Here is a 15,990-nt window from a genome sequence, read left to right on the forward strand (position 1 = left end):
AGACTAAGTGGTAGAGGTGAGTTCAATTACAATATTTAAAAGACACTTGGACAGGTACATTGATAGGAAAGGTTTAGCAAGATAGGGGCCAAATGCAGTCTAATGGGACATCTAAGGCTATTGAGTAAAGTGCAGGGATTAACATATTAGCAAGGATGGAAAAATGGTTGGTTGGCAGAAAATAAAGTGTGTATAGGTGGCAAAATGTGATCAGTGAAATCCTGCAGATACCTTTGCTGTGTCTCAGTTTTTAACAATTTACATCAATGATGTGAGTGAGGAGATTAAAAGCACAGTAATTGAATTTGTGAATGACACAGATAGGTAAGAAAATATGTTATGAAGAAGATTTAGGAGTTGACAGATGTAGAATAAGTGAGCAAACATCTGGCAGATACAGAATAACTGGGAAAATGTGAAGTTGTTTACTTTGACTGAAAAAAGAAAAATGCAGATAATTACTGAGAGAACAAGTGTGAAACTCTAAATTGCAGAGGGATTTATGAATTCTACTGCATGAATCAAAAAAAAGCTAATATGCAGGTGGCATATTAGGGGCATGGATAGGATAAATAAACAATGCCTCTTTCCTAGGATGGGGAGTCCAGAACTAGAGGATGTGGTTTAGGGTGAGAGGGGAAAAAATTAAAACGGACCTAAGGGGCAACTTTTCAAGCAGAGGGTGATGCATGTATGGAATGAGCTGCCAGAGGAAGTGGTGGAGGTTGTTACAATTACAACATTTAAAAGGCATCTGGATGGGTATATGAATTTGAAGGGTTTACAGGGATATGGGCCAAGTGCTGGCAAATGGGACTAGATTGGGTGAGGATATCTGGTCAGCATGGATGAGTTGGACTGAAGGGTCTGTTAATGTGCTGTACATCTTTATGCTCTAAGAAGGCTAATGGAATGCTATCTGCTCTTAAAGAAGGAATTTAACATTAAAAAATGCATGTTATGCTTCAGTTACAGACGACATTTTTGAAACTACATCTCAAACACCATAAGCAGCGTTGTTCTCCTATTTATGGAAGAATATAAGTGCAATGGAGCTGGTTCAGAGGAGATATCATGCCCTCTTGAACTCTCTCTTCAAAGTTCTTTTTAGCTCTACCTTATGGTACTTGCTGACTATCAGTTCCTAACTCACAACATTAAACTATTAAAAATATTAGCCACCATACTGATTAGGAAGGGAACTTGGGAATGTTATGAGCCCAGTTACAGTTAATACTAGACAATTCAGATCTCTGAGTGAAATATAGATAGTTCATACCTTGTTTTTATTTTTATTCAATATGGTGGCATTTCAATGAAGTATAAGCACACACAGCTGCAGATTTAGTTTTAGCAATAAAACAAAATTTATTACACAAAATAAATAAAAGTATAATAAATTAAAACAAACTAATGAAATATAACAGTTTGAAAAAATTCAAAACCTGAGGCAAAACAAAATCTCATCTACTCCTCAACACCATCATTTTTCAATTAATCAAAATCCAGAGAAATTTCCCTTCTGTATCATATCTGTAGGTTTGATGTAACTACCTCTTCTCAGTTTTAGTCCTTTGAACCATGAGGCCATTTCCCTGACTCATCACTCAACTGATAGCTTAGACCTTCTCTGTTTTATAATAACTTGCAGAGTTCTAACCATACACTCCTGGTCTGAAAGTTTCACAAACTGAACTCTTTCACTAAAGTAACTTATTTCTTTAATTGTGTCTAATAAACTCCTTTCCTAGGAAAGACTATACTTGTATTTGGCTTCGGTCAAGATTTCTTCAAACTGAAATCTTGCAAACTAACTAACTTAAACAAATTGTTCATCTTAGATTCTGGTAAAGCCAATGTTTTCTCTCTCTTGTCATAAGACTCCACAATATAAATTAACTATCATTATCCTTCCAGGAGTCCATGCAATCAATTGGTCTCTGATACATATTAGTTTGAAATCGTGATTTTGAAAAGACTGACCAAGTTAATTTTCAAATATTTATTAATACATAAATCACACTTTTCACCACAGATAGTCACCAGTTTAGTGGGAATAGGTCCAAGAGAGCAGAAAGTTTTATCAATGACCTTCCCCCAATTAAAAGGTCAGAAGTGAGGATATTTGTTAATGATTACACAGTGTTCAATGCCATTCGTGACCCTTCAGAAATAGTCCATCCCAAATGCAGTAAGACCTGGATAATATCTGGCTTGGGTTGAAAATGACCATAGTCAAAAAGTGTGGTGCTGGAAAAGCACAGCCAGTGAGGCAGCATCCAAGAAGCAGGAGAGTCGATGTTTCGAGCATAAGCTCTTCATCAGGAATGTGGGGCAGGTCCAAGGGGGTTGAGAGATAAATAGGAAGGAGATGGGGCTGGGGGGTAGGTAGCTGGGCATCAGATAGGTAGATGAAGATGGGGTGTGATGGTGATAGATTGGAGCAGAGGGTGGAGTGGATAGGTGGGAAAGAAGATGGACAGTTCAAGAAGACAGAGCCAAGTTGGAGTTTTGAATCTGGGATAGGGTGGGAGGAGGGGATTTGAGGAAAGTGGTGAAATCAACATTGAAACTGTGTGGTTTGAGGGTCCCACACATTATGACACCGATGTCTGGCAAGTGCAGTTCTCACTTTCTCCTAGTTGAAAATGACCGTCTCTAACAAGAGAGAATCTAATTATTTCCCATTGAATGCCAATGGCATCACCATCATTGAGTCCCCTCCTATCAACATTCTGAAGCTAACCACTGACCAGAAGCTGAATTAGATTAACTGACTATGGAGTCACCTTCTGACTCCACAAATCAGGTGCATTCAACAACACTCAAGAAGCCTGGCATCATCCCAGGACAAATCTTGCTTCACTGGCTTCACATAAACAAATATTCACTCCCTCCACCATCAATGGGCAGTAGCAGCAGTGTGCAGCGGCCTGTAAAGGGCCTGTTTCCATGTTGTATGACTGACTCATGAACAAGATGAGCTTCAAAAGGGACATGGGGAGTTATTAAAAATAAACAAAGGATCGGGAAGAGTCAGAATAGGGGAAAAACATGAGGAAGAAGAAATCATTGCATTGGTATGGCTAGATGTACAAAGAAAATGTACTACGTGGCAGAGGTAGTTGGATGGATGATTTTAGTGTTGGTGACAAAGAAGTCCATGATTATGCTGTTGTATTCACATGTGTCAACACCTAGTTGAGTATTTTCAATAAAACAATATCATTTCAATTGAATCACTGGAAATCTAACTATATGAGTGGCATGGTAGGAGAGAAGGAGTGGCAGTGGCAATGCCTTAGACTTGTAACCATGACATCCAGTCTAAAGATTTTAGTACATGGGTTCAAATTCCATCATGGCAACTTATATTCAATTAATAAATCTGGAATATAAAACTAGTCTTGATAATGGTGATCATGACAGATAACATTGATTATGGTTACAAATCCATTTGGTAGATGAATGCTCTTTAGGGAAGAAAGTCTGATGCACTTTCTTGGTTTATACAATATGCGATTCCAGGCCCACAAAAATGTGCTTGACTCTTGAGTGCCTTCTGTAATGGCCTTCCAAAGCTGTCAGTTGTATGAATGTCCACAAAACCTGATAAAAGGAATTAACCCAACTGGCATTAACCAAGGCATGTTGTGCAATGGAATACTCTCAGTTTGCTTGGATAAATGTAGCTCCAATGACAATTTAGAAGTTTGATATTATCCAGGTCAAAGAAGCCCATTGCCTGGCACCCTATCCAACATCTGCAACATTCACTTCCTCCATCGCTGATATGAATCAGTAGCAATACATGTAACCTACAAGATGCACTGCAACAAGCCATCAGAATAGCTGTGATTTCCACCACCTAGAAAGATAAGGGAACATCACCATGCAAGTTCCACTCCCAAGCCACACACCATCCTCACTTGAAATTATACTGTCATTCCTTCACTGCTCGGCCAAAATCCTGAAACACTCTCCATAATAGTATTGTGGGTGTACTAATACTACATGGACTGAAACATTTAAGAAGGCAGCTCACCACCTTCTCAAGGGAAATTAGGAATGGGCAACAAATGCTCACTGAGATAGTAACATCCACATTTGGGATTTGAGAAGAAAAGATTGATTGAAATGCAGAATGAATGCGATGGATGTTAGAATGCTAATGATGTCACAGCTAACAACGAGTGCACAGGATTTGCTTTGTACCATCTTATAGGAGATGCAAATTAATATAGAATCAACAGCAACCTTTAAACTGATATTGGATAAATATTTGAAGCAGAAAATATTGTATTAATATTAAATGAATGAGGTAATGACTCTACTACATTTTTTTTGAACAAGCAGGTACTTGCTTCAATTTTATGGACTGATTGTCCTCCTTCAACTTGTTGTCAATTAGTTGTCAACTAATCAAATTTAGTGTTGTTAGAAATGCATTAAGTAAACACTGTGTTTATGCAGGCTTAAAGTACAACTTATGCAGTGGTACTTCATACAGAAGTTTTCTTCTGTTTGAGTCGGTATGTTACTAAGATTTCAGTGACTACAGTGAAATAAAATGGAAACTGTGGGAACTACACTATATATCTATCAAATCTGTGAAGAAATTATAGGCAAGCAATGTTTTGGATTGTGAAAATAGATTTGAACTGTTTTGCTGTCCTGTACAGAATATAAGCTCAGAAGGCCATATTTGTAAATTAAGCACAACAAATTAAAGTGGGAAATATAAGGGAAAGACATTTTGAAAAGTGAAGATGGAACTCAGAAAAAAAAAGTCTGCCATACAGTTAACTCAACATTATTACAGATAATAGCTCTTTCTTGAGACTTTTCCTTATCTACGTTACATCAAGCACTTTAAGGAATTCACTGCACTTTAAGAAGAAGGTGGCACTGTGGTTAGCACTGTTGCCTCACAGCGCCAGAGACATGGGTTCAATTCCCGCCTCAGGTGACTTGGCTGTGTGGAGTTTGCACATTCTCCCCGTGTCTGCGTGGGTTTCCTCTGGGTGCTCTGGTTTCCTCCCACAGTCCAAAAATGTGCAGGTTAGGTGAATTGGCCATGCTAAATTGCCTGTAGTGTTAGGTGGAGGGGTAAATGTAAGGGAATGGGTCTGGGTGGGTTGTGCTTTGGCGGGTCGGTGTGGACTTGTTGAGCCGAAGGGCTGGTTTCCACACTGTAAGGAATCTAATCTAAAAAAAAGGTCACTGATCTTCTCCACCTCATTAGCATCTTCTCCAATACCTCACACTCTATCTCTGCTCCTATATCCACCACCTACCAAGGCTCATGCTTTACTACTCACTTTAATCCCTGCAATATTTTCCCTCACTTGCTGTTACCCATACCAATCCTTGACATCACGAATTCTGCACACCTCAATGGTGCCAAACTCCTCACTCAGGAAACCTCCCGCCTGCACCAGAAGTAATGGGACTTTCATCTCCCTAATACCTACCTCTCACTTATTCAACAAAGAAAGCAGACCAAAATAGGGCAGGAAAAGTCAAGATGGGTGATGGACTGCCCAACGTTCAGCTGCCCAGTAAAAATCAAAAGGACTGCAGACGCTAGAAATCAGAAACAAAAACAGAAATTGCTGGAGAAGGGTTTCAAGCTCTGTGATGCTCCCAAACCTGCTGAGCTTTTCCAGCAATTATTGGTTAAGTTTCTGATGATGATCACAATCAAGATGCTCATCATATGAGGAGTGAAGAGCTGAATCAAAAACAGAAATTGCTGTAAAAGGGTTTCAAGCACAGTGATGCTACCAAACCTGCTGAGCTTTTCCACATGGTGAGCATTTGACTGTGAGCATCATTTCTAAGTCCCTACACTGGAGTCAGACTTGACTAGACTTTCTATTCCAAGATCCCCTAAGCAAAGGCTATCCCACTTGACTTGACTGCTGCTAATAACCACTATGAGTTTCCTTAATTTATGTATGCACAAAGCAACATACAAGTAAGATGAGCCTAGTATGTCTGGCTTAGGGGACAAATATAAAAAGGCAAAGCAGTGCATGGCAGGGATGTTGTGAGCATCCAGGTAAGCTCAGAATAACTGTGCATTTTGACAAAAAGCAAACAGCCCAGAGATACAACTTGGTCCAGTCCATGAGCTGGTGACATTACTGCAGAATTATAATGAATCTTGCTGGTACAGCCTGAGATGCAGCACTGAAGTGCAAAAGAATCCTGTGCATAGATCAGAGATGTGCGATAGTTAACACCTGGCAATTTTCAGATGCCAAATTCCTTGGATATGACTGTATGTGTATGGCCAGTGTGCTGTGATGTTGGTGCTCAGTGTCCAACATGAAGGTCATTCAGAGCTAGAGGCTAGCTAAAGTTGTTAGTTACCTACTCTGGATTCAGCTTTTCATCAAAGATCAGGTCTTTTTGAGCCATGTGCTATTTGTACAAGAGTTTCAATGAAATCCATATTCAGAGATGGAGATAATAAAAGTAGAAAATATACATTGGATTATTTTTAGTTTTATTTCTGGGGCAGGGTATGTACCTGTAACATAGCTGTGTTTGATTCAATGCTCCTGCATCTAACTATCATTCAGTTTTTCAATATTTGCACCTCTTTTAATTTTACTGTTCACTATGATAGTGATGAACACATATTACACCTGTGACAATACTCTGTTTGTAATGGAACTAAGTTTCTTCATGCATAGTAAACATCAGTAGCGAAGTCAGCATTTGTTCCCTATCCCTAATTGACTTTGTGAATGTGATGGCGAGTTATCTTTTTGCGCTGTTGCAGTCCCTATACTGAAGTGTAGGTAGATCCAAAGTCTTTAAAGAAGGAAGATGCGAAGGTATGAAATTATATTTTCACGTTTAGTTGGTGTGTATTTTGGAGGGGATTTGTAGGTGATGGGTCCCAATGTTTCTGCTGTTCTCTGCCATCTAAGGGGTAGTAGTTGTGAAGTTTGGATGGTGTTATCTAAGGAGCTTTGGTGAGTTGTTGCAGTGTCTTGGAGATGATACACACCACTGCCCCTGTGCCTCAGTTTTGGAGGGAGTGAACTTTTAAGATGGCAGATGGCATGCTGATCAGGTGGGCTGCCTTTTCCTGGATAGTGCTGAGCTGGTTGAGCACTGTCTGAGCTGCACTCAGTGAGTGGAGAACCATCACACTCATAATTTGTGCCTTTGTGTGAATAGACTTTGGGTAGTCAGGCAGAATATTAATATTGGGAATAGAGGCCCAATATTATGATGAAGGGCTTTTGCCCGAAACATCGATTTTCCTGCTCCTTGGATGCTGCCTGACCCGCTGTGCTTTTCCAGCATCACGCTGATCTAGACTCTGGTTTCCAGCAGCTGCAGCCCTTGTTTTTACCCAGAATATTAATATGACCAATTTCTGGCCTGTTTCAAGTCAATAGTACGATGATGATGGTAGAAGAATGAACAATTATAATGATTTTTCTCTTGCTGATGATAGTCATTCTCTGGTACTTGTGTGATGTGAATTTTGCTTGCCACCCATCATCCCAAACCTGGATGTTATTTTGGTTTTTGCTGCATGTGCTGAGGTGTCAAGGCTATTATCTGCTTTTATTACTGAAGAATAGAATGGAAAGACACTTAATCTTATCCTTTGAGGTTTTGACAGCAAGGTAATTATTAACTTCTAGTGAAATCTCCAATGTCTGCAGATTCATAAATGGTACTACTGTATATAAAACAGCTTCACATATGATCTTATTATAGTGGGAAAGTCATTGGTAAAACAGCCGAAGATGGTTGGGCCAGAATATTACTGAGGGTTCCCTGTAGCAATGTCACAGGATGAGATGATTGGCCTCTAACAAAAACAATAAACTATCTTTGTGTTGAATTTGATTCCAACAAGTGGAGGCTCTTACCATTTACTTCAGGATAGCTAAGCCACACTTTTAGTTATATATTGCCTTGCTGTCAAGGGAAGTCATTTTTACATCACCTTACCAATTTACATGGAATAGATGAATGCCTCCATTTGGTAAATGAGTGAATCATATGAATACAATAATTGTTCATCTACTATTTCTGATAATTATTTTAACCCTAATTATGTTGATCTGTAGAATGAGCTGAAGGTACTCTCTTGGATGTTATTTCCTGCTTAATTACTGGAACCACAACAACCATAAATTAGGCTTACAAAGAAAACGTTGAGTGAGAACTTGAATGAGGGAAATTAAATGCCAACTTTGTTTCACTGTTAATGTGATACTTTATTTTTGTATTTCATTGAGTTTTGCTAATACCAATAAAGATGCAGTCATTTAATCCTGTCCTTTCAGACTTCAATACCATAGTGATTATCAATTTCTCATGATGTCCCACACGATTTTTTGGTCAGATTAGTATTTGCACTATATTCATCTTTTCAAACAAAAACGTCAAGATTAACATTTATTATGAAAGATGACTGTGTTTATAGCTTTCTCATGATATCTTGTGATGATAAAGTTTACCACTGTATGGATGTTAACTATTAGACTATCTACTGCTGCCGAACATGATAAAAGCTGTTCATTATTTTGCTAGCTACACTATATGACTTATTTTATCTATCAATTATAAATATATGTTTATTGTTAAACTTACTCTTTCAGAATTGGATTCCGGCCCATCCTCAACAAACACTATAGGATGGAGAGATGTATTGTGACACAGCTTGTGCATCTCTCCCTCTGGTGGGCACTGCTCAGAAGGAAGTGATTCTGGAACAATGCTCATAGTGGTTGTACTTTCAGATGGCTGTTTGGTAGACGAGTGTACACCATCAGCTGCTGAAGGCAGTGCACAAGTAAGCGGCCGGTTTCCTGCTACCACAAATGACTTAATCTCTGAGACTGTAGAGGTGAGAGACTCAATTTCAATAGACTGAACGGTGGCTGCTGCATTGTCTGTATATGTTGGAGTGCTGGTAGCCTGATGAGTGCCCTGCGACTGTTGAATTTGTGTCGGATTCTCTACAGTATCCATTTTCACCAACTGAAGTTTTGGAGATGCCCTTAATTCATCCACTATCTGAAAGACAGTTTCCAAGTTAACTTCAGACTTTTTGGATTCATCTGTAGCAGTGCAGTGCCAGGCTGCTGCATTGCTGTGTAGAACATCAACAGGGTATGAAGACTGCATGGCAGCATTCTGAAGAGTAAGAAAGTTGAAATTTCTAAGTCTGTATGCAATATAAATTTGGTACCAAAAATACTGTTTCCATATTTCTTTAAAGCAAACTGAAGAAGTTTCTCACTAACTAGATTTGTACATATTTCTCTGATAATATGACTAGTCATTTTAAAGCATAGAACTTGAGTATTGCTGCTAAATGACAAATTTTGTTGAAGCCTTGCATCTTGCACTCTGAGAACAATTCAGAAGATTACAAATTCAAGTTTAAAATCAACATTTATGCAGAATGAGAGGTCTGTGATGATTGATTGGCAAGTGGATTGTAATTGGGAGAAATGTTGCCATAGCAAATGAACCCACTATTGTTGAATGACAGTCAGCCATCAAGCTTGGTTTAAAATTTAAATCAGGCAGGCTGATTCTGATTGGACAAGGCATTATCCAAAGAATGAACCAGAAATTGGCAGTCTCCTATTTTGTCACTTTACCTGACAAAGGAGCAGTGCTCCAAAAGCCTAGAATTTCAAATAAACCTGTTGCACTACAACCTGGTGTCAGGTGACTTCTGACGTATTTTGGTGAGTTGGAACAGGCACAGTGCATGTATGTTATTTCTATACACACAGAATCAGGCCCTGTGTATTAATATATGTAGTTTCCAGCACATGCATGTGCACCAAGGCCAACGGACAATCCTAAATTATTTGCCAGTATAATTCTCTGCACATCTAAGACATACATTTGCCTTCGCAATACATTCGTATGTGCACATTTCTTGTGTGCATAACCTGACTTCCTGTTGTCAAACTTCTGTCAAGATTTACATGATTCTTTTTGCATTTGCCAACCAACAGTAATCTCCTCTCATGCAGTATAAATGTTGTTTTTTTCCCTTGAATGGTATTCTTGTGCCTTGTCATCTACATGCTGAAAAGCCTCCAAAAATGTGTTTTTCCATCAATATATTTCTCTCTATTAATGTACATGATTATAAACCTTACATTTGTGTGCATTTCCAGTCTGCATAATTTAATATTCTGTTATCCACTGTTGTCAAGTTTTATATCAGTATTTTTGTATTATAAACATTTATCTTGTCACTTTTACCAAATTTTAATCAAGTAAACTTGTTCTACTGCAAATGATCGGTAGGATCACTTGGTTCCTCCAAATGGTGCAAAATGCTCTCCAAATTTGTTTTAATTCCTTTATCCCTAACTTCAAATGAGATTTTAAACAAACTATAATAAATGCATCTTATAAAATAATGGAATGCATCCATTTAAGTAATTTAATGCCTTTTAATGCCTTCATCAATGCTTGTACTTAAAGCTCTTTCCCCCAAAATAAGATTTGATATTTCTGTTCAATGCTGTGAAATTGTGAGCTGAATGTGGGGACAGCATGTGTAATGTATTTAATTTTCCTAACTTGATATCAATACTATTCAACATTTTATATTCATAATATTTATTGTTTTCAAACAGTTTCAACTTGTTGTTCACAAAGATTACTTGAAGAAGAACAAGAGGACAATATTCATCAAAGGCTCTGGGTAAGTGGTTTTTCAAATCACCCAGTCAGTAAAGGGCACATGTTCAGAAAACTATGCTTGCATGACATGCAGATGGAGTGCTGAATTGGTAACTTGTTTCATGTGTCAAGTCTGATATGTATTTTTCTAATTTAAGTATGGATTATGGATCAGATTCTGACCATAGAACTAACAACTTTCAAATTACTAAAAATTCTGAAGTGAATTAAATATTCAGATTAAAGAAGGAGTTGTCTTGTAATGGTAGTTGTCTGACAATCACTTGAAAGTAGTTGGTTCAATTGCTGTTTATTATTGTAGCAGAAGCTAAAGTAGTTAGCGAGTCAGCAGAAGTTCTATATAAGAAGTACAGCTTTTATTTCATAAGTTCAGTAAGTGGCACATGGTCAGGAGCCTATACCTGAGTGAGATGTAGACAGAATGTGGAATTAGATAATTCATTCATTAGGAAATTCAGTGCATAGTGGTAAGAGGGGCTCAATCTTTCTTTTAAAATCAATCTCCAGTATTAATGTTTTATTTGTCAGCTAGGGAATTGCACATTTCTATTACTTTACTTTCATGTATAAACTATTAAATCATTAACTAATTAAATAAATTTAGTAGGATGTATCAGTATCAACAAAATTTATTGGCTGGATCTATTCATACTGGTAACTGGATGTAGATTTGCTCGCTTAGCTGGTAGGTTCCTTTGCAGACGTTTCATCACCATACTGGGTAACATCTTCAGTGTACCTCTGGATGAAGCACTGCTGATGATTCCTGCTTTCTATTTATATGTTTGGGTTTCTTTGGGTTGGTAATGTCATTTCCTATGGTGATGTCATTTCTTGTTTATTTCCTCAGGGGTGGTAAATGGGGTCCAACTCAATGTGTTTGTTGATAGAGTTCCAGTTGGAATGCCATGCTTCTAGGAATTCTCGTGCATGTCTCTGTTTGGCTTGTACTAGGATGGAAACGACTGCCAGACTACTCAGACCTCGTGGCATCATGGTAGCCCACAAACCCACCTACACACTAAAAAAAGCAGCTAGTGAACTTGAAGGACTCTATACAGACAACAAGCAAAACTAATGTCATTTACAAAATACCATGCAAGGATTGCAATAAACACTACATTGGACAAACAGGCAGAAAACTAGCCACTAGGATACATGAACATCAACTAGCCACAAAACATGACTCTCTCTCACTAGTATCCTTACATACAGATAAGGAATGACACCACTTTGACTGGGACAACACATTCATCCTAGGACAAGCCAAACAGAGACATGCATGAGAATTCCTAGAAGCATGGCATTCCAACTGGAACTCTATCAACAAACGCATTGACTTGGACCTGATTTACCAACCCCTGAGAAAAAGAACAGAAAATGACATCACCATAGGAAATGACATCACCTCAGGAAATGACATCACCAACCGAAAGAAACCCAAACATATAAATAGAAAGCAGGAATCATCAGCAGTGCTTCGTCCGGAGGTTCAGTGAGGAGTAATTTTGGTCACAGACTTTGGTCACAGATACCTAGTATGGTGACGAAACATCTGAAAATGAATCTCCAGCTCAGTGAGCAAACCTACATCCCGAACCTCAACCTGAGCTACAAATCTTCTCAAAACTTGCTAATACTGTAGTGTTTTCAACAGCAGAACAATTGACTAATAAATAAAGAAATGTTGGGGCTGCTTCAACTACAGCAACTATTATTCACATTGGGACTATGAACATTTGAAAAAACAAAAATGTAGTCCTACAGTCAGATTTTAGGGATCTATATGGAAATTAGCAGGTAGGACTTCAAAAGTAGTAATTTCCAAATTACTTCCACTGTCACCTGCAAGTGAGTAAGGGGCAGGAAATTAAAACTATAACAGATGACTAGAATTTTGTTGCATGTAGGAGAGTAGGTTTTCGGACTGGGAGAGATGTGACCTGTACAGGGAGGGTAGATTTCAGTTGAAACAGCCAAAACGTGTTTGGCTTATGGGATGTTTAGCTCGTACTGTTGGGGAGTATTTAAACTAATTTGGGCAAGGGCCAAATGATGAATTCAGTTGGGATAAAATCAGGAATGAAAACGGAAAGCAGAAAATTAGCTCACGAGACTGAAACACAAAGGAAACAAAAACTAGATTGGAAACAAATTCGTAGTACTCCAGGTATTTGCTTAATTGCAAGGAATATAGCCAATTAGGCAGATATAGCGACAGCTCAGATAGAATGTGATAGTATAGTATCAGTTTTTACCGAAACATGGTTTAAAAAAGTACAGAAGTGGAAGCTTAACATTTTTTCCAAATAGGATTTTCAGAGAAGATAGACAGTGGCAAAGAAAGGAGGAGTAATTTTAGTCACAGAAAAAATAACAGTTTTGAGGAATAAATGATATGTTCGAAGGATCGTCAAATGAGGTCATATGGATTCAGCTAAGGAACAAAAAGAGGGCAGTCACACTGCTAGACATGGTCAGAGGGAGAAAGAAGAGCAAATGCATAGGCAAATCGCTGAACTGCAAACCAACAGGGCAGTAATAGTACAAGATGTTTACTCCTCCTATCCTGAGATAATCTCAGTGTAAAAGAAATTGAAGGAGCAAAATTCTTGATATCTGTTTATGAGTAGGAAATGAAACTGGGCAGATGGAAGGACTGGCAGCGGGTTAGCATTTTTGTGGTGGAGCTCATAATTCAGTTAGTTTTAACATGATTCGGGAAAAAAACAAAAGTTATAACTGGACTAAAGATTGGGGTAAAGTTAATTTACTAAGTAAGATAAGGAGAGTTTCTGCAAAAATGGACTGGCACCAGCAACTTGAATGTAAATGGGTGTCAGCACACTGAGAAGCATTCAAGGGGGAGATTCAAGGTGTTCAGAGTAAACATGTTCCCACAAACAGAAAGGCTCAAACAGCCAAATCTAGTGGCCCTGGATGTAAAGAGACTTACAGGATAAGACAAATCAGGAAAGAAAAGCTGTTGTTTGACATTGTAAACTCAATGGCCTGAAACATACTTTTTTGGTTAAATGACAGTTTCCAGTGGTTTTCATGGAGGATTTCTCTCTATGAAGCCTCATGAGATTTCTTGCTACATCTTATCAAACACGCCTCACCCCTACTTGCCATTTGTGAGATATCTGCCAAAAGGCCAGCATTCCATCTTTAAAAGGCTACTATGCATTCAGACAAATGATGGCACTTCGACGTTGCTTTTCAATGGCAACATAATGGCAAAGCAGCCACAACACCATGTAACTCATAGCTGGCACAGCTGACACTTCATTACACAAAAAAAACTCCATTCTCTTATCCTAGTATCTGTTTAACAACCAAGTCACACAGTTACTTGTCTTTAGCTATACCCTGTGTAACCACTACCTCTAAGTCACAGCTATTCTCTCCTCATGCCCATTGGGTGCCTGCACCTTATCAATGGACAGTAGGGGAATATCACATACAGGCTTCCAACTGGATAATTCCAAAGATGGGCCTTTATTTACAGACAACAAAAGAGAACACAACAAAACAAATTGATGCTGTAGTTTGACCCCACAATGCAAATCAAATATTAGCATGATGACCAATGACTATTTTACAGTCCACAGTTGCTTGCAGAATCCAGCTCATACCTGATGAAACTGGGTGTTAAATCACCTCCTGATTACTTTGAAGCATCCTACTCAACCTAGCTCTGCCAAGTACAAGAGTTTTCTCCTCCTCAGTGTACGCATTCTCCTCCTTGAAAGATTGCCCCCATTCTGCAGTTCCTCTGTATTCAAGACATTGCCTCAGTGCTTGCTTCAATTGTGCAGAGCATAGCACACTAAGATTTGTGGCACATTGCCCAGCTGAACCATGTACTTGAACAGCATCATCAGCAGCCCTACCGTCTGCCCCACCACAGCTGTGACTGAAACGTGGGATGCATTACATCTACGCCCTGCATCAGCCAGAGCATTGTGCAATCGTGTGATCAGCCGTGGTTGCACTAAGTAGCCCTTGTCTCTCGATAATCAGCCTTATAAGAGTCCAAACCTCAAAAACACCAGGTATGAGAGAGTGCTACAGGATGTAGGAATTATGGCAACTACTAGGAAATTGGCAATTCACTTCAATGAAGTGATGTGCAGGCTTCTGAATCCTACTGATGAGCTACAGTACTGACCTCATCATGGGAAACAAAATGAACCAATGTGATCTTGCACAGATAGCATTTGGGGAGGCACCAGGGGAGGATGGCCTCAGGTGCCAGCATCTGTCATAATCTGCGTCCTGGGACATATGGATCCTGCCTGATAATGCCCCTTGCTCAAACCCAGGAAATGGACTTGGGGAGAAAATCTCAGATCTTAGCCTTATAGTCCAAATATATTAACTGAATTTAAATTTCATTAGCTGCTTTCGAGTTGCAAATGTGTATTGCCAGCCCAACAACCTGGTATCTGGATTACTGGTCCAGCAGCAATACTAAAACAGCTTACATTAGAGAATTAGATTAATCAAGGCTTGTCGGCATGATGAGCTGCTTTGATGAACTGCTGCAGTCCTTCAGGTGCTGGGACACACCCACAGTGCTATTAAAAGGGGAGTTCCACGATTTGAATCAGCAACAGTGGAAGACTGGCTCTATAGTTCTAAGTCATGGTGGAGTGTGGCTTGAAGGACAACTTTCTGGTGGTGATGGTGATACCTTTGTCCTTTTACGTGAGTTTGGAAGGTACTGTTGGAGGAGCCTTAGTGAGTTAAAGCAGTGCAACTTATGGATAGTGTACATTGCTGCTATCTAACAGAAGGCAGAGAGTTGGGATAAAAGGTTCTTTTTCAGAATGGCAGCCGGTGACGAGCGGTGTCCCGCAGGGTTCGGTGCTGGGGCCACAGCTGTTCGCATTATATATTAATGATTTGGATGAGGGAACCGGGGGCATTCTAGCGAAGTTTGCCGATGATACAAAGTTAGGTAGACAGGCAGGTAGTACTGAGGAAGTGGGGAGGCTATAGAAGGATCTAGACAGGTTGGGAGAGTGGTCCAGGAAATGGCTGATGGAATTTAACGTGAGCAAGTGCGAGGTCTTGCACTTTGGCAAAAAGAATATAGGAATGGACTACTTTCTAAATGGTGAGAAACTTAATAAAGCCAAAGCACAAAGGGATCTGGGAGTGCTAGTCGAGGATTCTCTAAAGGTAAACATGCAGGTTGAGTCTGTGATTAAGAAAGCGAATGCAATGTTGTCTCTTATCTCAAGAGGGTTGGAATATAAAAGCAGA

General features: G+C 39.1%; 1 protein-coding gene across 1 annotated transcript in view; it reads right to left on the reverse strand.

Moving 5' to 3' along the window:
• Positions 1-15,990, reverse strand: part of hsf5 (heat shock transcription factor family member 5) — a 91,675-nt gene that overhangs the window by 18,867 nt on the left and 56,818 nt on the right. The window contains exon 4 of the mRNA XM_072589172.1: positions 8,632-9,177. Coding sequence (XP_072445273.1) covers positions 8,632-9,177 — 546 coding nt within the window. The remainder of the gene's footprint in view (positions 1-8,631; positions 9,178-15,990) is intronic.

Source organism: Chiloscyllium punctatum, chromosome 19 (genome assembly GCF_047496795.1).
Source record: "Chiloscyllium punctatum isolate Juve2018m chromosome 19, sChiPun1.3, whole genome shotgun sequence".
Taxonomy (NCBI): domain Eukaryota; kingdom Metazoa; phylum Chordata; class Chondrichthyes; order Orectolobiformes; family Hemiscylliidae; genus Chiloscyllium; species Chiloscyllium punctatum.